The sequence below is a fragment of the Marasmius oreades genome, chromosome 6 (genome assembly GCF_018924745.1).
Source record: "Marasmius oreades isolate 03SP1 chromosome 6, whole genome shotgun sequence".
Classification (NCBI taxonomy): Eukaryota; Fungi; Basidiomycota; class Agaricomycetes; order Agaricales; family Marasmiaceae; genus Marasmius; species Marasmius oreades.
Window position 1 is genome coordinate 1,908,836 of NC_057328.1, and position 20,845 is coordinate 1,929,680.

Genomic DNA, 20,845 nt, shown 5'->3' on the forward strand with positions numbered 1-20,845 from the left:
CTGTGCCAAACAACATCTATCATGTGATCGTATACGTGAGCACGCGTCCAACGCGTCGCCTTGATCACTGGCTTATTAGCATATGCCTACGATACCACTTGATGTCTACCATTATTACATGCCAACTAAAATATCATCCTGCCCTCTATTTAAAGCTACCGGATAAGACATTCTTCTCTGTGCAGCATCAGGGATTTCAATAAGAGACTTGGACAACGACATAGTAGTTCCTGAGTTCCTCCACGGAACAAGATTTGAAAGAACTTGGCTTCGAGATTTCAAAGGAGTAGCAAGTTGAGAAACAGCAGTTTCATCGAGAGAGTTTGTGTGCGTCGTCGTGGTCACTGGAAGATCGGAGACCGGACCTTCCTTCGCAGGACAGTTACAGGTAACACGATCATAGCAATGAGGACGAGAAGGAGAGATGTTATCGTCTTGAGCTGTCAATGAGGCCATGTACACGGTATTGCATGGTTTGAAGATACAAGGCAACATAAAAGAGAGGAGTATGGTCATCGAGAAAGGCGAAGGTGAGCCGTCCATATTTCTTAGCCAAATCGAACGGTCGTAGGTGGCAGCAGTCATGCCGACGAGAATGAAGAATGAAAAGGTATACGCGACCTCTGACGGTTCGTCGGAATTAAAACATCCCCATAAGTAAAGTGTACTCACGGGAAAAGGAAGCGAACACTAGAACTCTGAGCCAGATGCCTGAGATGACCATGATATGAGGTTCCTTCATCCCTTCGCTTTTCAGGGAGACCGTAAGGGCGACTAGGGAAAGGACTAGGTAGATTTCAAGACTCATTTCCGCGTTTACATTGAAATAGATCCACTGACCGATACTCAATATAAACATTGCAAAGGACGAGAAAAGCTCTTGAGCAACCGTGTGAGGCTTCTTTAGAATCGGTTTAACGATCGCTCTTGGAGGAAAACACAAATCAGTCAAACCAGTGCACTGCTAGGATCGAGACTAGTACTCACGCTGTGATAAACCATCCAATAAGTATCATCTCAAAACCAGATAGTATCCAGGCAATAACTGGCTGTGCGAAGGTAGCGTGAAGAGACAATTCCAGAGTGCCGGACGTTAGATGAGCGAGTGCAAAGAGCCCTGGATAGGCAAGTCAGCCTCTGAAAGTTCCGTGCGGATAACACACCAACCGGCTATGAGTCTTCGAAATAAACGAAAAGAGAACGTAGGCATTTAGGTGAGGTGAGTTTGACCGTTAATGATGTTGACTGCAAGTTGGGAATAAAGTGCGTTATCTACAACTCGCAAAACAGGAAACGACTGAGGTGGTGGTGGTGGTAGTAGTAGAGTGGCAAGGACTCGTACGATCAATCCCGCTTTTCCCACTGCCACTGCTTTTTCAACCCAACATCACGATCCAGAACGGATTCCTGGCGTTGAGGCATTGAAGCCAGCTGATCACAGGGTGGACGTATCCGATGAAACATTGATATTCTGGACTGCACTCCGAAATTTATCTTCTCGACCAATTCTCAACGCCTTCCAACTTCCGAGTGAAAGAACGTCGAGTCGATGAAATGAAGCTGGAAGATGTTGAAGCCATGGGTATTGGGATCTGAGAAGTGGGCGTAAGGCCGTCCGATCAATGAGGACGGCGTGAAAATCCTCGCATATATACATAATGAACTATACAAAAAGGATCCACGCCTTATTTCACCACAGAATGCACCCCACGCGCTATCCAAGTAGATATATAAGTCACTGAATGAAGTTTGAGAAGTTCCACGTACCTGACAGGTAGTCTTTTGCAATGCTTGCGCTCTGGTGTTGCGTCAATACACGTCCGACAAGTGTCTGAGGGACAAGATACTTACCATCCCCTTGATCAAAGCATACACGTTTTTATCATGATATCTCAGACCAGTGGTTGGATCAGTATAGGGAGCCTGTGGGAATTGTGAGGCCTGACATGAAAAGAACGTGGAGCGACAGGAAACACACCTCTAGTCCTGTTATATCGCACCAATGTTTCTGTGGAAGAAACGAGGGCGAGGCTTCAATAGAGGTGTCTGTGACGAAAAGAACTAGGTGAAAGGTATGGCTTTGAAGAAACAGTTCTCCTACAGGTGGGAATCTCTTCCTCCGGTTCGCCATCGATGTCCATACTTCCACCATCGGCCTTTTCTTGAAGGCGTCGCTCTCTCTCTGCCCTTTCACGTTCTCTTTCCTGGGTGAGAACATTTTTCAGGTTCTTGGCTCGACGGTTGACATTCTTCGTATAGTATGGGTTCTTGAAAGGTCTAGGCTCATGGAGATATGATAATTGTTCCGCTAGACTCTTCTGAGTTCAGCTGTAAAGCGCGATTAAAGACTTGTAAGATGGCATACCGGAATATGGGGAGTAGATGTGCCGTCAGACGTTGTTGTAGCCTTCTTTTTTCCGCCCTTGGGAGGCCTACCAGCGTGTTGGTTAGCAAGATATCTCAAGCAACGAATAGTACTGGTGTCCTCACATCGGTCGTGCTGGTTCAAATTGTCGAAATGCCGTCACCGGCAAACAAGTTGATCACACAAATTTTTACCTCGCGCTCGGTTCCCCTTTTCCTCGATGGCACCTGCCTCCCAAAATTCAATCAAGAAACGTTCAGCAAAATTGCAAGCGGGACCTTCTCTAAAGAAAATTCACCTGGAGAAGGCAGACAAAGTAACCAAAAAGCGAAGCCAGCCGGTTACTCGAGCCGCTGTAAAGGAGGACGATAGTGAACTAGAATCGTTGGATGAAAATGACGAAGTTGAGGGTGTTCAAGGCGCGGAGGACTTGAATGAAGCTATCGATGCGTCTGGAGATGAGCATCTACTTGCATCAGCTAAAGATCCTAATGGTGCAGTTCGTTTTGCTCGGTGGATGGACACTGTATTCATGGAAGTCTCCTCAGCTGCCCGGGAATCACACAAAGCTCAAAAGATCCTTCAAGAACAACGAAAAGCAGCAAAGCCACACTCCCAGATTCTTGCAGATGCTAAACGGGTATGGGCACTTGCACGCCAAAAGAATATCCCTACTTCAGAGCGTCAAAAACATGTTCGGGACTTAATGAACACGATAAGAGGGAAAGTAAAAGAAATCGTCTTCAAACATGACGCCAGTAGGATTATACAGACTGTAGTCAAGTACGGTGGCCCGGCGGAAAAAAATGCTGTCGCTGAGGAACTAAAAGGGAAATACCGGGAGCTGGCACAAAACAGATACTCCAAAGTGAGAGTTCTCACCTCCTTTACCACTCCAATTCTGAGCAATCTCAAGTTCTTAGTGACAAAACTGATTCGATCGTGCCCGTCACATCGAGCCTCAATATTACTTGAATTTCACGGCCATGTTCTCAAACTCTTATTACACGGAGAGGCATCGTCGGTACTTGCGGACGCATTTGAGCTATACGCAAACGCCTATGAAAGGTCAATTTTATTACGCGAGTTCTATGGTAAGGAGACGGCTCTATTCACGTCCACGAATATGACGGAGGCAGAAAAGGAGAAAGCAAAGAAAGGTCTGGTGGGAGTGTTGGAGGGTGCTGATAAGGAGCGCAGAAGAAGGACTTTGGCCTCCTTGAAAGAGGCTTTGGTGTCGATGTGAGCTTTGCCTTCTCAATTGTCACCGACTCATGAACTCGATTCTCGCAGATTCAATAACCCTGATAAAGGTGCGGTGACCCACGCGATAGTCCATCGTGCTCTCTGGGAATACCTCGCCTCTGTCAACGAATCGCCGGAAGAAGCTGAACGAGAAAAAATCAGGAGAGAGATATTCGAAAGGTAGATCCACCTTCACTAACTACGGTGTTATGTACTCTGATCGGAAAGGAAAGCTGTCAGGACATCATCCCGGAAATGGTTCACACTAAGGATGGTAGCCGTGCGGTGCGCGAATTCCTCGCACAAGGAAGTGCCAAAGTAAGAGTCCGCAATGGTTGGTTTTGTCCAAGGCTTGATCTACGGTTTAGGAACGTAAACAAATACTTAAGGCTTTCAAACTACACATCGAACGAATGTGCTTAGATGATGAAGCCCAACAGGTGCTGTTTACAGCTATAGATGTCATCGAGTAAGTACCAGGTCCCGTTGTTATTGTTCGACAGCAAGTCTTACATTTCTTTACAGCGACACCAAACTCGTACAAAAAAACATTGTTGCCCAGATGACAGAGTCTGCCTCCGCTCTAGTTTCGACACCACAAGGCCGTCGGGCACTATTTTACTTGCTTGTTCCACGCACTCGCCGTCATTTTACACCCGCACAAATAGCTTTCCTTGCCGAGACGGACAAAGCACGTTCAACAACAAGTAAAAAAGACTCTGAAGTCAGGACGTCAGAAATTCGCAGTTTTGCGAGTGAAGGTCTCTTGTCTTGGGTTGCTAAAAAGGGACCAGAGGTCTCTAGAGACCCCGGTGGTAGTTTGGTCGTCACTGAGATCATGTTATTTGCTGATGGTGGTCGGTTTGAACCTAAACTTGTGCGTGTACTACGCTCACATCCCATCTAGATAAATCACCTGCGATTCAAACCTTACTCGCTGCCATCTCAATACCTTATCCATCATTGGATGCCTCGCTACCACACCCAATTGATTTACCGCACACCTCTCGGCTGTACAAAACGCTTTTACAAGGAGGTCACTTCAATCACAACACGAAATCCGTTCACAAAGCAACTTCGTGGGATGCTCTCAACTTTGCGACTCAGCTTGCGGACAGTATCGAAAAAGAAGTGGTTTTAGCTATGTGTTTGAAGGGCGAAAAGAATGGTACTTTTGTCATCGCAGAACTATGTGGAGCGCTGGCGGTTGAAGGGAGTACGACTGCCGGGAGCACGGAAGCGCGAAAGAGGTTAAAAGATTGGTTTGATTCAGATGTTAAAAAGCAGATTGCTTCAGAGGATGGGAAAGGGAAGCAGGTTTTACTCGATAGTTTAGAACGTCTCTAGCATCTGTTTTGACGTGACGTGTGACACATTTTCTGTGCGTCGTCATAATGGCTTCAACATCCACATCCGTCGTGCGATCTTCAACTGTTCTTGGGAAACGAAAAGTCGCTCATCAACCAGACTATGTCCTCCACCTTGTATCGAGCCCAGAACCGACTGGTGGAACCGACTCCGAGGAGCCAGAAGCCTCCACCTCAAAGAAACGCGTGAATTTATCATCCTCTCGAGCTCCTTCCAAAGCAATACTTGTGAACGGAAAATTGTTCACATCCGAAACGAAGAAGCGTTATGCTTGCACGTATGAGGACTGTTCGAAAGCATATGCGAAACCAATTAGGTTGGAAGAGCACGAACGCTCCCACACAGGATTTGTGCGTGCGGTTCTGTTCTACATCAATCCGAATCTTGATTCATTGCTCTCTCAAGAGACCATTTATATGCAATATTTGCAGCAAGTCGTACCTGCGAGAAACCCATCTTCGAGCACATGCGCGTATTCACCTCCCCGATTCCGAAAAACCGTTTGTGTGCACGGTGTCTGAATGTTTGAAGAGATTCTGGACTAAACAGCACCTTCGAGTCCATCTAAATTGGCATAACGGAGCGAAACCTTTTATTGTGCGTTACGTTTCAGCCATGTGCAAATGCCTAAAACTGAACCGTTGTCTTTTAGTGTGACGAGCCCGATTGCAGTGAAGCCTTCGCAAAACATCACCAGCTGCGTACTCACAAGTGCACGGCTCATGCACCTTCTGGGACCAAGCCCTATCAGTGTCCCCATGATGAGTGTACAAAATCATTTGCAACGAGTCAGCATTTACGAACTCATATGAAGGTTCACAATGGTATGTTTATATTCCGCACACTTACAACATCTAGTCGACCATATTCAACTCTCTGCAGACAAGCGGTATGCTTGTGTCCAGGGGTTGTGTGTAGAAAAAGCTGTCTTCTTCCCCACCTGGACCTCGCTGCAACATCACATACGCACAGAACATCCTCCAACGTGTTCTCACCCGCAATGTAATGGCCGGCAGTTTGCGTCTCAAAAAGGCCTCCGAGCTCATCAGAAACTACACGATGAGTGCGAAGTAGAGGCAGAGCTCGATGCTAATGCGGTCGGATCCGATTTTGAAGATGGTACAACTCGGCAACGAAAGAGACGGAGAGGAGGTGAACTAGGTCGTGATTGGAAATGCGAGGTGGATGGTTGCACAAAAGATTTCAAATCAGTATGTCGACCTGAATCAAACTCGACGCTCCCTGTACTCATCTTTGTGTCTATAGAGCAAAGCGCTCGCAACACATCACAGAGTAACACATCTCGGTCGAAGAGACTTCGTTTGTCCTTATGAAACTTGCGGAAGTACTTTCGGGTACAAGCACATGCTTCAACGTCACCTAGCGAAATTGCACACGAATTCTCTACCGAACGGGTTAGACGAAGGCGGCTCATCTAGTTCCGACGGCTCGGATGGATCTTCAACAGAGGACGAAAACACCGACTCAGCTGTCCAAACAGGAAAGGCGAAAACAGTGCTGGACATGAGCATCGATGCTATTACCGGTGTAACCTACGCCATTCAGGCCAAGGAGAAGGTTCGACATTCCAAAGCGCTAAGATGTCCATTTCCGAGCTTGGAACACATTGTGCATACATCTTGCGCAGGTTCGGAAGTACCAACTACCGACATAAAAAGCTGTGATTATGTTTTCAGTCGTGCTTATGACTTAAGGCGACACTTGCGGGCTCAGCATTCTATCGAGGCGGATCGTTCAAGTGTTGAAGAATGGGTTGCTGGTGCAAAGAAACAGAGAGATCTATGAAGCTTTGGTCCATGTAGTTGTACTTTAAATACTGAAGTCGGCTTCACGTCATTACTGTAACTCAGCACTGTGACTTATCACCGATGTTTTTACTGCGCCTCATGGTCTGACTGGCACCAGACCTCAAAAATCTTGTGTCACCGGTGATCTGTTTCCCCCGGGAACCTGCTTTTCGGTTCTCAAAGCACAAGGAGCTTTGAAATAACATGAAAAAATCCATGAATGACGACGTCGAAACCGTCGAGAACAGTTGCGTGGAATTACCCCAGTCGAACGACAGGACGTATATATAATCTCGTTCTGCCACTCAAGATCACAACAGATCACTTACGACTTTCAAGATGATTTTATCTGGCTTGCTTGTTGGTCTACTGGGTGTGGTTACTAGCCATGTGTGGGCACAGACTGCGGTCGACTCTTATATCGCTACCGAATCTCCCATTGCCCAGGCCGGATTGCTCGCAAACATCGGACCATCAGGTTCGAAGTCTTCAGGTGCAAGACCAGGAATTGTAATTGCCTCACCTTCTCATCAAAACCCGGATTACTTGTTTACTTGGACGAGAGATGCAGCGTTAGTCTTTCAGTGGATAATAGACCAGTGAGCTTTTCCCTAATACAAATCGAGGACACATTTATCCTTATCGCTTGTTCACAGAGTTACGCTCCAAAGAAACCCTTCGCTGAGAGGTCAGGTTGAGAATTACATCACTTCGCAGGCCAATTTGCAACAAGTATCGAACCCATCTGGCACAATCACTACTGGAGGGCTGGGAGAGCCGAAGTTTAACATAGACCTGACAGCGTTCACAGGTGCATGGGGGTACGTGTTTGACGCTTTCTTTGATGGACCTTTATTTTCTGATGATGCATTCTCAACAGCCGACCCCAACGAGGTGACCTCTTATTTTTGAAGCTGCTTTCGTCTTTAATAAACCCCACTTAACATAACAGACGGTCCTGCTCTCCGATCCATTGCACTCATTACCTACGCCAACTGGCTCGTCGCTAACAACAACCAAACATTTGTTACGAATACGCTATGGCCAATCATCCAAAGAGATCTCGATTATGTGGCCAGCACCTGGAATCAATCAACGTGAGTATTGGCAGAGTTCCTCATTATCAAGATATGAAATGAGTGCTTTCAGGTTTGACCTCTGGGAAGAAATATCCTCTTCCTCGTTCTTTACAACTGCCGAGCAACACCGTTCACTTCGTCAAGGTGCAACGCTCGCCACTAAAATAGGTCAAACGTCGGTTGTCCAGAATTATAACACACAAGCGAGTAATCTGCTCTGTTTTATGCAGTCTTACTGGAATCCCAGTCAAGGTTACATGACTGCCAACACTGGTGGAGGTCGTTCTGGCAAAGACGCGAACACCGTTTTGACTAGCATCCACACGTTCGATCCAGAGGCGGGTTGCGATGCTACAACCTTCCAACCATGTTCAGATCGTGCCCTTTCGAACTTGCGTCAATATGTAAACTCTTTCAGGAGCATCTACAATATCAATTCAGGCATTCCAGTCAATCAAGCTGTCGCCACCGGACGTTATGCAGAAGATGTTTACTTCGGTGGAAATGTGAGTGTTTTTGCAATTATGCTGCATGTGTTGATTCTTTAAACGGTGATCACTGAGTTGACAATCTTGTTCTAGCCTTGGTACTTGACAACTCTAGCAGTTGCCGAGCAACTCTACGACGCGCTTACTGTTTGGAATAAGCAAAAGTCTTTAGAAGTGACTAGTATTTCCCTCCCCTTCTTCCAACAATTCTCCTCTGGCATTACTGTCGGCACTTACGCGTCTTCCACCTCTACATTCACAACTCTCACATCCGCGATCAAAACATACGCTGATGGATTTGTGGCTGTTGTAGCCAAGTACACCCCTTCGAACGGCGGATTGGCAGAGCAATACACCAGGGATACTGGAACGCCGACCAGTGCCGTTGATTTGACATGGAGCTACGCTGCAGCTTTGACTGCGTTTGGTGCCCATGCAGGACAAGTCCCCGCCAGCTGGGGCGCAAAGGGATTGACCGTTCCGACCACTTGCGTACGAGGTGGCGGGACTGGTGGCTCAACCGTTTCCATTACTTTCAACGTGCATGCAGAAACCGTGTTTGGGGGTAAGTAACAAGGACTTTTCGAGGTTTCTCCCTGACTACCACAATTCAAACGTATAGAAAGCATCTTCTTGACTGGTTCCGTCGATGCACTGCAAAACTGGTCCCCGGATAGTGCTCTTGCCTTATCTGCAGCAAACTACCCAATATGGAGTGGTATGTCCCACCAGTTCATCCGGCCCGACAGTCAGCAAACTAAAATTCTCCTTCGACAGTGACGGTTAGTTTACCAGCCAATAACGCGATCGAGTACAAGTATATCCGCAAGTTTAATGGGGCAATTCAGTGGGAGTCAGACCCAAACATGAAGTTTACCACTCCTAGCAACGGGATGTTCACAGTCAACGACACTTGGCGCTGACTTTTCGTTGTTGGAACTTAAGAAAAACATGTTTCCATAAATTGACTGGTCACTGCATATGCAAATTATTATAAAGAAAAATGCAACATGACGGGACGATTACAATCTACGCAGGCGAATTAATGAACAATGAGGTACAAATACACAATAAAGGGCAAGATACTTACAGTATTCTAATGACCCCAAAACCCGTGGATTTATGTCTGATGAATGTACAATATTCTCATCTACTCTACAATTTACGGCCCGAAGATATAGAAGTAGTCATAGACATGAAGGGAAGTTTCGTAGTTCCGCTTTTTACTCCATACTTCCGAACTGCTCCGCTTCGACCTTGCCTTTAAGTTTGAGTTCATGCTGAGTACGTTCCACTTCTTCTTGTACACGCTCGATGGACTTGAAGTACTTGACGGTTTTAACGTGGAGTTCTGCACACAAGACGTCAGAAGTTCAGTCGAATGAAAATCATCAAAGACATACCAGCTGTTGCATCCTCGTCTGCAACAAGTAAAGCCCACGGGTGCAGTTGCAATGCAGACAGAGTCCACTGCACATCGAAAAAAAAAAAAAAAGTAAAACGATTAGTTGGACGTAAAAGATGAGAATCAAAGGACGAGCACGTACAAGATGGTTTACCCCTTCCTCGATCGCCTTGCTCAACGCCAATGCCTTTCTTAGTCCAGTGACAACGACGACGACTTCCTTGGATTCCATGACTGTAGCGACGCCAACAGTCAATGCCATTCGGGGAACAGCAGCAATATCATTGTTAAAGAAACGGGCGTTCGCAAGAATGGTGTCGTATGCAAGGGTCTTGATCCGGGTTCTCGACTTGAGAGATGATCCTAGATAGGAATGAGCTACTGAGAAGATATGGGATAGTCCTGATACGCACCAGGTTCCTATACAACGAGGTTCAGTTGGAGCCTGTTGTTCAGAGAGGAGATGCCCACATTGAAAGCAATATGACCGTCTTCACCAATTCCTCCCAGGAACAACTCGACACCACCAAAGGACTTGATCTTCTCCTCGTAAGCTTTGCATTCCGCGATTAGGTCAACAGCGTTTCCGTCAAGAATATGGACGTTGGAGGGGGGGATATCGACTAAGCTCGGAACTATCAATAACCAGAGACCTATGGAAGAGAAACAATGAATTCACCGTGCGAGAAGAACTCTCTGAACATGAAGGTGTGATACGATTCTGAGTGATCCCGAGGAAGACCGACGTATTCGTCCATGTTGAAAGTAACGACGTTCTTGAAGCTGGGAGGGTGAAGCCGACTGAGCTTTCGCGATTATCACAAGAAACAGACTGGAAAAGGCTACCTCAATCGTCCTTCCTTAACATGCTTGATGAGGGCCTTGTAAGTCGGAATGGGAGATGAGCCTGTAGGCAAACCAAGTACGAAAGGCTTTTCGGGCGTTGGTACGAAGTCGTTTATCCTGTGCGAACATGCTCAGCTTGAAAAAAAAGAGCTAGTAACGACAACAGGCTCTACCGTTTGCAAATGTAGTTTGCGATATAGTCACCAACTGCAGCGGGATCGTCACGGATGATCAGACCTGAAAGAAATCCCGGTCAAACTCGATACAAGGTGAAGACGATGGAAACGGACGCATAATGAATGAATGAGATGATCGTTGAAGAGCAAGGAGGGAAACGGGGGGAAGATAACAAGAGGGCCATTATTATACTCTGGTTTGCTGATTAGCTCTGCTTCGACCATAAACAAACATCCGGCCGTAGATACAAAAAATCGATTCTCATCTCGTAAAGTCTATCAAAAAGCAATCAAAAAGTACTTGTCTTTTGCGGTCTTTTTGTCCAAGTTTCTAAGCTTGCTGGCCATTTTTATGGGATCCGGGGGTCTAACTAGTGACATCTTCGTTATCTTTCCCAGGTGACTTCGTACAAACGTGTCTGAAGTTATTCTCGCCCGACTTCATATGGCGTGGACCCTCTGCATATGGAGCACAAAGTCAGGTCAGACGCAGCTTGGTGAAGCAGCCACATCGGACCATATTCAAGCGCGCTTCCACATGCTTCAGCTCTTCCCGATCAGGATGAATGCAAACTTTCCTGGACCATCTGACATCCTCGCCTGAGGAAAGCATGTGTGCACATCGAATTCTAGTGATGGCGGGGGGGCGAGAAGTTAGAACCAGCTGTCAAGTTATTGGAAATGATGATAAAATTATAATGTAGTGATCGTTGTATCGAAATGATATGGGGGCACACCAGGATCCGAAAGATCGTTCACGTTGTAAAAAAAGGCGGTGAGCAAGGGTGGTTTTTCAGGCATGAGCGGATGAGACAAATAACAAAAGGGGACGGAAACAGACGAGGATCGTTACTTGTCAGAGCTCTTCGAGCGTCCTCGATACCCCGGTGAGAAGTGCGAGTCGCATGGTTTCTTCTGAGAGAGATCCAAAGGAATATACCAGACAGTTCTTGGGATGTATGCCGTCTAGTACTTGATCGTCTGCGTGATACAGTGGCACCGCCTGTGGTATGAAGGGGATGCCGTAGTAAGGTAGTAGTACCTGGAGGAGATAATTTTGCATGTAAACTAACGACACGAACATGTATGAATCAGCATCACACAGCGTAGAAGATCAGGTGTGTGTCCTACCTTGAGCGTTGTAGTAGAGAAGCCAATAGTCGTTATTCACACTCCCGCAAAGCGCATTTTCGGGAAGGATTATTCCCATTTCCAGGGGGTTCAAGCAGGAGGGTTGACTGTACCAACTGCCATGCCATAGCAAAGCCTTGTTCCGGATAACACGATCGTGCCGGAGGATGCGGAAAGTTTCCAGCACGGATGGAAGAAATCTTGTCAATGTTGCATGGAGTGCCGCCATTACAACTCTTTGCTTGATGTCCTCCTTGGCGTTCGGTAGAGCACTCAGAAATGAAGGCTGACCAGAGTTATTCCATCTCTTGTCCGTGTATTCAGGGCTGTACACCGCGTCCCGAAGAAAAGTCCAGTTCCCAATGCGTGTCCCATCGTATGTCTGAGAAGGCGCTGGCAGTGGACCGCGATTTAAAATTAACACGTCGCTCTTCTTTGCTTGCCCAAGCCAATAAGAGTCTCTCATCCGCACCCTTGTGAGCGGATCCACCTGCTTCAGAGAACTCGTGTACCTTGCATTGTTTGAAGTTTCACCAACATACAGTGTCGTTGAAATCGCGTAGCGGAGACTCGCTGATCTTGTCATTACTAATTCTCGATTGCTAGGCGGCCCCTTAGAGAACGGTTCGACTGAAGGAGGTAAACATATCTGATGGGAATTACAAAACTCCGGTCCTAAGCAATTGTGGGATCTGTTTTCGTGTAACTTGAGGTCGTGTAACCAGTGCATGTGGAGATGAAAGGATGTTTCTGGGCCAACGAGTAAAACCTTTCTTCCTACAAGAAGCGGGCAGAGCTGAGAGGCATATTTAATTGGTTTCAAGGGCGTAGATGGTGTACAGAGTTTGCGAGGTGATGACGCAGAAGAAGAACGCGATTTACTGTGGTTCCAAGAATAATTGTCGAGGAAACATTGCAGATCTAGATCTTTAACTTGTCCAACCCGTTGACCATTGGAATCCAAATTATTGGTCTCTAACTGCATCGATCCACGGGAGGTATCTTGTGAGGATACATGGCGTTGGATCTCTTTGTCGAGCGCACCGTTGACGGCCTTGAGAAGTATGCTATACGAAAGGCGGTCTTGAGCGAATGGACGTGTGTTGTTAGCAGGTCGTGAATAGAAACGCGCGATTGAGTACAGCAGCGAAAAAACGCTCAAAAAAGCTGCTAATTTGAATAGAAGGGAACGAGAAGGCCTGGAAATTTGTCGGTCGTCCATAAGAAGATGGTGGTAAGTACAAGAGAGTTCTCGTTCACCGGCAATCTTATAACAGACCGACGGTTAATATCTAGACTACATTGAACTCCATCGCACCCTTCATTAATTCCTTATTCACTAGCCTCTAAAACGCAGCATTTTGTAGCCTGTCAGTAAGGCCAATGCACTCGCCCTGGGAGATTTCATCAAGTATTACTTTCGGGTAGGTAGAATTCTGAATGTCGGGCTCGGCGTCTCAACGAGGGGTGCTGCTTGCATTTCCGCTGCGAGGTCGACTTCGACCTCCTTCACAATAACACTGCCAACGAAGCAAAAGTTGTCAGGATTCGAGGTATACAATAAAGTCTGAACGACACACTCTTCCATACTGAGGACCAAATCACGCGCCATTCGCTCAATAAAAGTCCCCAATATCGACGGGTCACTGCCAATGGTGGCGCTAGCATTTCCAGCCGCCCACATTCGTTGTTGTGCGTAGCCTTGCTCGATCATGGCTTCGATTCCTTCAATCGGTTCCCATCCATGGGCAGCAGCAACTTTGAGCTAAAATCATACGCGTTTAAGAGGTCATCAACTCTCGTGGGAAGATACCAGGAGGTAATGCATGAAGACCGACCATAGGAGTGATGCGCGGCTTGTACGCCATCTCGAGGAACAGCCTTTTGCTCGGTAAAGGGAGCAATCCCGTAACTCCACTTGGGTTATAAGAACTCGGTGGGTCATAAGGCATATTAAAAATATGGGATGCGACCGTGTATACCATCCGCTCTTCCATTGTGACGGGCTTTACAGCGGGTATCGCTCCCACCACCATTAAGATCGGGTTCGACTGCACAACGTGTTCCTCAACTTCCTGCGGAGTTCTGAGATGTATGAGTGACCCTCGGGAAACCAGTTCTGGGAATATATTCTGGACTACGGATCGTCATTATAAGAGCGTCTAGCTGGGAAACTCAACACACTGATCACCTTGCTTGACCTCATCTGCGTCTCGATTCACCACGTAGATTGGATGTAGGCCCATACTTGACAAAGCATAGATGGCACTTCGACTGGTTGCACCGCCTCCATACACGACAGCTGAACCAGCCCCAGGTGGATATCTATCTTGAGATGATATATTCTCGCCCGAATGTTGCAGACGAAGGGACCGAAGGAGTGCATTTTTGACGCCGAGAATATCTGTGTTGGTCCCAATGAGTTTGATACCCCCAGACTCTGGCTGGGCTGGGACCTTGACTATGGTATTGACAGCTCCTGTGGCTTTTGATTCAGGTTCAATGTCATCGAGATAAGGTATAATGGCTCCTTTGATAGGCATAGTGACGCTGCGACCGATGCACTGTCAGGGATATTCAGCAGTCCTTTTAGTGACCAAAAGTCGAGAACTCACCTACAACCACCGAATACATCGCTGTGCAGTTCTTTCAGCATGTCTGGGATGATCTTGCTTGTAGAAAATGTGCTATAATGTCTTCCTTGACCTTGTAAGTCGAATATTAGGTTATGGAAAGGTGGCGAGGCGGAATGGAGGACAGGAAATCCATATAGCCTGAAGAGGGTATCTGAACCCGACGAGGTACTCATGAAATCCGACCAGAAGGAGCCTAGAGCCTCGAGAGGGTAAAAGTTTAAGAGTGCGGTTAGGTTCATGAAAGAGTTTAATAAATAGCGATGGACCGGTCCAAAAAAGTGTGTTACAATTTCGTCGATAATATGACTACAAGGTGTTAATGGTGATTATACTAAAACAGGAACTTCGTGTCGTCGTCCGAGAGTCTGTGATTGAACTACATAACCTCTATGAGGGACGCCTTTGGACAAAATTATGGCCGAACGAACATGATAATTTGGACGGCCTCCCGCGTTACGTCACCGTCTTCTGCGTCTCCTTTGTTTGTTCCGACACGTTGCCGCAAAACTTTCCCTTACGATCCTTTTACTGCTCTCCTAGGGACCATTGCACTCGCCGCCGGCTTCGATGACGGCCAGGGATAGTACAGCAGTGGACATTGCTGTCGATGTGTCTCTTTCTTTCAGGCTTGATTAGCATGCAGTACGTGCTCGTAGCTGTACTAATGAAATATATTGTCTTCAGGTGCTCACCCTGCCCAAACTTGCGTGCAGTAAATTGCTGTAATCATTTCCGAGGTGGACTTCCACGTATTCGTAGGTGGTATTCAAACCTTGCCACACCAATCCCTGAGTGTCTTGTCAATCAGTACATCGACTCGGTCTCAGTCATCAATCATCATTTTGGGTTGCATAACGGCCACCACCAAGTCTACACAAAAGGCATTTCGAGCATACATAGTCGTCGTTCTCCTTCCCCGCTTTCACGCAGCATAATTCTCTAGCCCCTTTCAGACAAAGCTTCCGATCAATCCTCGCGTTTCTCAACCTCTCCTCTCTCGCGACAGATTTTTCAGCCCCTATGAGCCTCTCACATTCCTCCCTCACCGCTCCAGGCTGACTATCGAACCACTCCCTCACTTCCGAGCGCGCGAGAAACTCATCCATGTCCTCTTTAGACACCTTACTGTCCCAAACCCACCTCGGAATATACATAGACGTATATCGGGCGCAAGACAACACGCCAGGACAAACAACGGATCGTTCCTCCGTTCTTGAAGGATCGCAAGGAACAGGAGAGTGAACAACGAGGTGATTCCGGGGTTGTTATCGTCGCTCAGGTAGTGTGATTTGACCAAGGGATCCGAGGGACCTTGGAGGAAGCGGTCCTGGTAGGCCTCGAGGGTTGGGTAGGCTGGGAAGATCGTGGACCAACGGCTGGGGTGGGGGAGGAGGTTAGGGGTATCGGTGTCCCCATGCAGTTGTTGGTGTTGGAACTCTGAGAGACAATGAACGAAGACGTGCAAGACGAGTTGTGCGAAGTATATCGAGTGTTCTGGGATCGGGCATTCCGTCGGGGGAAACTTGCCAGATTGGATAGTATGACGTGCGGTGTCGAGCAAATCTAGACCGTTCCACTTGACAGGGATGGACTAACTAGTAACTAGTTTAAAGGGTTATTTGAGCGGGTTGTTGGGATGGATATGGAAAAAACATACCCTTGGCTACATTCAGAGGCACCTGGTGTTGAGCCCATATGGCACTCGTCCGTTCGAACTCGGTGATAGCCTCCTGGTCTGCCACCAGCTCTAGTTCAAGATCGATCTGGGCAAATAGCTCCGCGACCGAGGTCGGAGTGTTATCGACAACAGCCTGAATGGACGCTGGGTATTTTAGCTGCATGATAGGGTTGAAGGCGAGGGTCAAGTGTAGGAGTAATGTCGGATTACCCCTGTCCGGAGTACTTTTGTATGTGGCACAACTTTTGTGGGGAAATTTTTGGGAAGAATTTTGGCCAGAGAAAGTCACCGGTCGAACGCGGTGGAGCAGATATTGATATTTGGAGTAGCGTAGACTAGGCTGCCTTGGAACCATCGATATCGCCAGTGGTTGCACCCCCCGCATTGTGAGGAAATGAAGATCATACTAGATCATAGAAAACCTGGAAACCATACCATGATATACCCTATTTTCTTTCAGGTGAGCGGACTCCTAGGTCTCGGGGAAAATTGTCAGGATTTCGAGACATACAATAAAGTGTGAACAATCGCGCGCCATTCACTCAATAAAAAGTCCCCAATATCGGCGGGTCACTGCCAATGATGGCGCTAGCATTTCCAACCGCTCACATCCGCTGTTGTGCGTAGCCTTGCTCGATCATGGCGATTGCTTCAATCGGTTCCCGTCCATGGGCAGCAGTAACTTTGAGCTAAAATCATACACGTTAAGAGGTCATGCTTGACCTCATCCGCGTCTCGATTCACCACGTAGATTGGATGTGGGCCCACGCTTGACAAAGTATAGATGGCACTTCGCCCCATATAATTACGACGGATATCTATCTTGAGATGAAGGGACCGAAGGAGTGCATTTTCGACGCCGAAAATATCTGTGTTGGTCCCAATGAGTTTGACACCCCCAGACTCTGGCTGGGCTGGGACCTTGACTATGGTATTGACAGCTCCTGTGGCTTTTGATTTAGGTTCAATGTCATCGAGATAAGGTATAATGGCTCCTTTGATAGGCACAGTGACGCTGCGACCGATGCACTGTTAGGGATATTCCGAGTCAGCAGTCCTTTGTGACTAAAAGCCGAGAACTCACCAACAACCACCGAATACATCGCTGTACAGTTCTTTCAGCACGTCTGTGATGATCTTGCTTGTAGAGAATGTGCCATAATGTCTTCCTTGACCTTGTAAGTCGAATGTTAGGTTATGCGAGGCGGAATGGAGGACAGGAAATCGGACTCCGAAATCCATATAGTCTGAAGAGGGTATCTGAACCCGACGAGGTACTCATGGAATCCAGCCAGAAGGAGCCTAGAGCCTCGAGAGGATAAAAGTTTAAGAGTGCGGTTAGGTTCATGAAAGAGTTTAATATATAGCGATGCACCGGACCTTGGATACGATTCCAAAAAAGTGTGTTATAACGTCGATAACGTCGGGTGTGTAATATTACTACATACGATTGTAGAAAATTATTGAAGGGGCTGTTAATGATGATTATACTAAACAGGAACTTTATGTCGTCGTCCGAAGGATGTCACGAAATGAGAGGGCTGTCTGTGATCGAACTAACTTCAGTCAAGTCGCCCTGCTCTTCCCTGCGGACGCGTCTAATTCCATTGACCAGTCCTGCCAACTTGTCTCCGTGACGTTTAAGGGCATCCAGAACTTCCGGAATAACGTCTTTATCGACATCCTTTCCCCATAAGATATCCAAGTGTTCGTAACCACTCAATCGACGGACTTCAGTATGTTTCGGAAGTTGCTTCATCATCACGTCGATATCAACAAGACTGTCACTGTCGCCATAGAGGAGGACTATGGGAGTGACGATATTCTTGGTAGGGAATCTTGCTGGTCTGTAGGAACTAACAGACGTACGCATCACGGGTGACATGACATCGTCATCGTACATCAGGAATTCACCGCTTCGCATGATTTGAAACCAGTGAACGACGGACTTGACGGAGGCGTAAGAGTAGAGATGTGCATAAGCGGCGATCTTTTGTGTTGTAGTAATATTCCTTCCGCGCCAATTAAACATCCAGATGAGAGCCGTGTCAATTACTTTGGCGAAAAGTGGAGGGTAAAGTATGGCTTGCCACATGGTAGCGGAGGATAGGATAGATTTCCGGCCGAAGAAAAGGAACACAAGAGTAGGGCTGGTAGTCTCGCGCATTAGTTTGGGGATAGATGAGATATCAGTTTGGCATTTGCTTACGAGGACTTCATCAAACCGTCTACGATGGAGGTTGCCAGCCCCGCCGGGCTGAGAGCTGGAGCGAGGGCAATGAAAACATTTATCTTCTCGTTCAGCTGAGGGTGTATGCTCAGGGCTGCAAATGCTTGAGCGGTTCCTTGGCTGAATCCTACATAGCTCACTTTCGGTGCTTTGGTGATGTCAAGGATATACTCGATAGAATCAGGAATATCGTGCCAGGCAAAATCGTCAATACTATTGCGTTTCGACCTTAAGCATAAGACTCAACAGACGGGGGGGAAATCGCACCTAAAGTCCCAAAAGGGGGGTGTATTTGGTCCATGATGTATACTCTTCTTTGAATACTTGTTGCCTCTGTCAGTGTCAACGGGTCAGTGTAGCATAATAAATGCAGGCAAAGGAAAAACCAGACCGATTGTTTCCCAACCAGACATCATATCCTTGCTCGACAAGAACGAAAGGCAACGTCCTGTCCTCTGCAGTTAGACAAACCCAGACTTCGCTATTCATCAACAGTCCATGATGAAGATACACAACTGGCTTTCCTGTGCTGGTTCCAGGATGATTATTCTCCTCGTCCTTTCTCGTTGGTAATCGGTGGAGTCCCAACAAATAGCCATCCTTGGTCAACACGACATGTTCCTCTGGTGTGTACCCATACAGCGCGCACAACTCGGCAAAATCTCGTGCACGAAGAATCTTGTCTGCGAGTTTCTTGTCAGCTGGTTTAACTCTGCGTTTTGGACCGTATGCATCGTAAAGAGAGCGAGATCGCTTATAAAGCCAGTTGATTATTGGTTTAGGTAGCAGAAGGACGACGATGCGAATTAAACCCTCGAACGCGATGAACATGAATCCGAGAAGGAGGGCGAGATACTCTCTCACTGAGAGTCTACCGATGAGAGGTATCCAAACCATAGTACGACCTCTAGGATGAGTTTATCAAAGCGGAGGCTGAATTTATGCAGGTGAAGGTTGGTGAAGCAGTAGGCCTCACTAGTGACTGTTCAAGTTGTGGAAACCGTGTTGTGGAGACTCGGTAACCCTAATTTGGTGAATTACGTAAACATACACACTACGCTCTTGCTCTGCGACGCTCTTCCTTTCTTTTCTTCTTTTCCTCCTTAGCAACTCGGGCAACCTCGGTGGTATCTTTCCCACCCTCAATCCGTTTCTCTCTATCTTTTCGTTTCTCCTTTCTTTCCCCCTTTTCCAGTTTCATTCCTTTAGCCTGGTTTGGCTCTTCCTGTGTCGTAGTTGGAGAAATAAACATAGCGGAGGCGAATTTTGAGAACATCATCCTACTATCTGAATTGTGGAACTGCGCTTGATTGGCGCCTAGTCCTCCTCTTGGAGTACGGTCTTCGTCATCGCTTCCGTCGTTGCTCGTGCGGCGTAAAGATCCAAGACCGCCTCGCGCTGTGTTTTCGTGCGTTGCGGCGGAAGTACGCGTTGAAGCGGCTGTGATTCCCGACGTTCTCGTTGATAACCGTTCTAGGAAATAGTCCGACACGCTTTTCGTGGAAATTGTAAGCTTCTCTAATGTTGGCTCTGAGTCGATGGGTGTAAGGCTTCCCGTAGGAGTCGCAACAGCGGTGGTGGCAGAAGAGGTAGATGTAGAGGATATTCCGAGGATTTCAGAGATTGCTGAAGCTGATTTCGAGGCCATCCTCTTTGCAGCAATATGTCTTGCTCGGTGTCTGAAAGGTACAGGTTAGAGTGAGACGTTCTAGATGAGCAACCGGACAGTACTTACGCACGATGACGAGGCACTATGGGCGCCTTTGGCACAGGAGTTTCTGTCGGTATGAGATCCTCTTTGGCCTCTTCTCTGGTTTCATCCTTGGAAGTTTTCCTTTTTTTCTTCTTCTCGTCCGTCCCCTCCTCTCTTTTTCTCTTTTTCCGTTCTTTTTTGGATTCTTTCTTGTCTTCATCCTTCTCTTCCTCATGTTCCGGAGTAGCCTCATCAGCCTGAGTTTGAGCGGCACCATTGTTGGCATTCAATCGTTTCAACAAATTTTCAAATTCCCTGTTTTGTTTCCATGCGATACCGTTTGGATCCTTTGACTGTGCCGCTCCAATACCGAGCATGTCCAGCTTTTGACTAACTTTGATATGCGAGGTCCTCCCTTCACCAGAGACACCTAGGCCTTGCGAAGACGACCATCCGAACTTCGCCAAATATGTAGCACCAAACTTGGAAGCATCTAAAATTATCAAAAATGAGACATATATATGCCAGAACAAATAGAGGGATAACGACCGTCAGCCCAGGTTAGATTTCTGGGGTCTGCGTCAATCCGTTGCTTGACTTTACGTCTAGCGAGGCCCATCGTCGTGGCGGCAAAAGAGCAATTGCCGCCCGTGTATGTAATTACAGAACTCTTCTTGCGACCACTTCGACGTCATAT

The 20,845-nt window shown here is 47.2% G+C and overlaps 13 protein-coding genes across 13 annotated transcripts; 3 read left to right on the forward strand and 10 right to left on the reverse strand.

The window, feature by feature from the left end:
- Positions 1-114: 114 nt before the first annotated feature.
- Positions 115-1,210, reverse strand: E1B28_010047 (uncharacterized protein; the record flags this gene model as incomplete). The annotated part of the gene is made up of 5 exons (XM_043154989.1): positions 115-623; positions 673-786; positions 841-926; positions 988-1,117; positions 1,168-1,210. The coding sequence occupies 5 exons, from the start codon at positions 1,208-1,210 to the stop codon at positions 115-117; spliced, it is 882 nt and encodes a 293-aa protein (XP_043007450.1).
- A 188-nt stretch (positions 1,211-1,398) lies between these two features.
- On the reverse strand, positions 1,399-2,831 carry E1B28_010048 (uncharacterized protein; the record flags this gene model as incomplete). The annotated part of the gene is made up of 10 exons (XM_043154990.1): positions 1,399-1,714; positions 1,768-1,798; positions 1,852-1,923; positions 1,979-2,046; positions 2,102-2,315; positions 2,366-2,432; positions 2,491-2,500; positions 2,560-2,596; positions 2,664-2,741; positions 2,796-2,831. 10 exons carry the CDS (start codon positions 2,829-2,831, stop codon positions 1,686-1,688), a joined length of 642 nt encoding a protein of 213 aa, XP_043007451.1. The 3' UTR covers positions 1,399-1,685.
- A 51-nt stretch (positions 2,832-2,882) lies between these two features.
- E1B28_010049 (uncharacterized protein) lies at positions 2,883-4,957 on the forward strand (the record flags this gene model as incomplete). Its single annotated transcript, XM_043154991.1, has 7 exons — positions 2,883-3,233; positions 3,282-3,607; positions 3,659-3,790; positions 3,844-3,928; positions 3,979-4,079; positions 4,136-4,467; positions 4,518-4,957. 7 exons carry the CDS (start codon positions 2,883-2,885, stop codon positions 4,955-4,957), a joined length of 1,767 nt encoding a protein of 588 aa, XP_043007452.1.
- Positions 4,958-5,004: 47 nt separating this feature from the next.
- Positions 5,005-6,784, forward strand: E1B28_010050 (uncharacterized protein; the record flags this gene model as incomplete). The annotated part of the gene is made up of 5 exons (XM_043154992.1): positions 5,005-5,328; positions 5,384-5,575; positions 5,631-5,802; positions 5,861-6,189; positions 6,245-6,784. The coding sequence occupies 5 exons, from the start codon at positions 5,005-5,007 to the stop codon at positions 6,782-6,784; spliced, it is 1,557 nt and encodes a 518-aa protein (XP_043007453.1).
- A 206-nt stretch (positions 6,785-6,990) lies between these two features.
- On the forward strand, positions 6,991-8,926 carry E1B28_010051 (uncharacterized protein; the record flags this gene model as incomplete). Its single annotated transcript, XM_043154993.1, has 7 exons — positions 6,991-7,033; positions 7,097-7,385; positions 7,443-7,607; positions 7,667-7,680; positions 7,739-7,883; positions 7,936-8,371; positions 8,447-8,926. 7 exons carry the CDS (start codon positions 6,991-6,993, stop codon positions 8,924-8,926), a joined length of 1,572 nt encoding a protein of 523 aa, XP_043007454.1.
- A 650-nt stretch (positions 8,927-9,576) lies between these two features.
- On the reverse strand, positions 9,577-10,020 carry GNPDA2 (Glucosamine-6-phosphate isomerase 2; the record flags this gene model as incomplete). Its single annotated transcript, XM_043154994.1, has 3 exons — positions 9,577-9,704; positions 9,757-9,823; positions 9,901-10,020. 3 exons carry the CDS (start codon positions 10,018-10,020, stop codon positions 9,577-9,579), a joined length of 315 nt encoding a protein of 104 aa, XP_043007455.1.
- A 158-nt stretch (positions 10,021-10,178) lies between these two features.
- Positions 10,179-10,516, reverse strand: GNPDA1 (Glucosamine-6-phosphate isomerase 1; the record flags this gene model as incomplete). Its single annotated transcript, XM_043154995.1, has 2 exons — positions 10,179-10,381; positions 10,438-10,516. The coding sequence occupies 2 exons, from the start codon at positions 10,514-10,516 to the stop codon at positions 10,179-10,181; spliced, it is 282 nt and encodes a 93-aa protein (XP_043007456.1).
- Positions 10,517-11,636: 1,120 nt separating this feature from the next.
- Positions 11,637-13,133, reverse strand: E1B28_010054 (uncharacterized protein; the record flags this gene model as incomplete). The annotated part of the gene is made up of 2 exons (XM_043154996.1): positions 11,637-11,848; positions 11,912-13,133. The coding sequence occupies 2 exons, from the start codon at positions 13,131-13,133 to the stop codon at positions 11,637-11,639; spliced, it is 1,434 nt and encodes a 477-aa protein (XP_043007457.1).
- A 192-nt stretch (positions 13,134-13,325) lies between these two features.
- E1B28_010055 (uncharacterized protein) lies at positions 13,326-14,786 on the reverse strand (the record flags this gene model as incomplete). The annotated part of the gene is made up of 5 exons (XM_043154997.1): positions 13,326-13,431; positions 13,492-13,676; positions 13,750-14,048; positions 14,103-14,461; positions 14,527-14,786. The coding sequence occupies 5 exons, from the start codon at positions 14,784-14,786 to the stop codon at positions 13,326-13,328; spliced, it is 1,209 nt and encodes a 402-aa protein (XP_043007458.1).
- A 591-nt stretch (positions 14,787-15,377) lies between these two features.
- E1B28_010056 (uncharacterized protein) lies at positions 15,378-16,388 on the reverse strand (the record flags this gene model as incomplete). Its single annotated transcript, XM_043154998.1, has 3 exons — positions 15,378-15,672; positions 15,741-16,110; positions 16,205-16,388. The coding sequence occupies 3 exons, from the start codon at positions 16,386-16,388 to the stop codon at positions 15,378-15,380; spliced, it is 849 nt and encodes a 282-aa protein (XP_043007459.1).
- A 442-nt stretch (positions 16,389-16,830) lies between these two features.
- E1B28_010057 (uncharacterized protein) lies at positions 16,831-17,573 on the reverse strand (the record flags this gene model as incomplete). The annotated part of the gene is made up of 4 exons (XM_043154999.1): positions 16,831-16,914; positions 16,970-17,240; positions 17,310-17,400; positions 17,456-17,573. The coding sequence occupies 4 exons, from the start codon at positions 17,571-17,573 to the stop codon at positions 16,831-16,833; spliced, it is 564 nt and encodes a 187-aa protein (XP_043007460.1).
- A 177-nt stretch (positions 17,574-17,750) lies between these two features.
- Positions 17,751-19,352, reverse strand: E1B28_010058 (uncharacterized protein; the record flags this gene model as incomplete). The annotated part of the gene is made up of 4 exons (XM_043155000.1): positions 17,751-18,375; positions 18,435-18,668; positions 18,723-18,788; positions 18,847-19,352. 4 exons carry the CDS (start codon positions 19,350-19,352, stop codon positions 17,751-17,753), a joined length of 1,431 nt encoding a protein of 476 aa, XP_043007461.1.
- Positions 19,353-19,444: 92 nt separating this feature from the next.
- On the reverse strand, positions 19,445-20,794 carry E1B28_010059 (uncharacterized protein). Its single transcript, XM_043155001.1, has 4 exons — positions 20,698-20,794; positions 20,191-20,641; positions 19,740-20,134; positions 19,445-19,680 (listed from the first exon to the last, which is right to left on the reverse strand). Exons 1-4 carry the CDS (start codon positions 20,765-20,767, stop codon positions 19,661-19,663), a joined length of 936 nt encoding a protein of 311 aa, XP_043007462.1. The 5' UTR covers positions 20,768-20,794; the 3' UTR covers positions 19,445-19,660.
- Between the last annotated feature and the right edge of the window lie 51 nt (positions 20,795-20,845).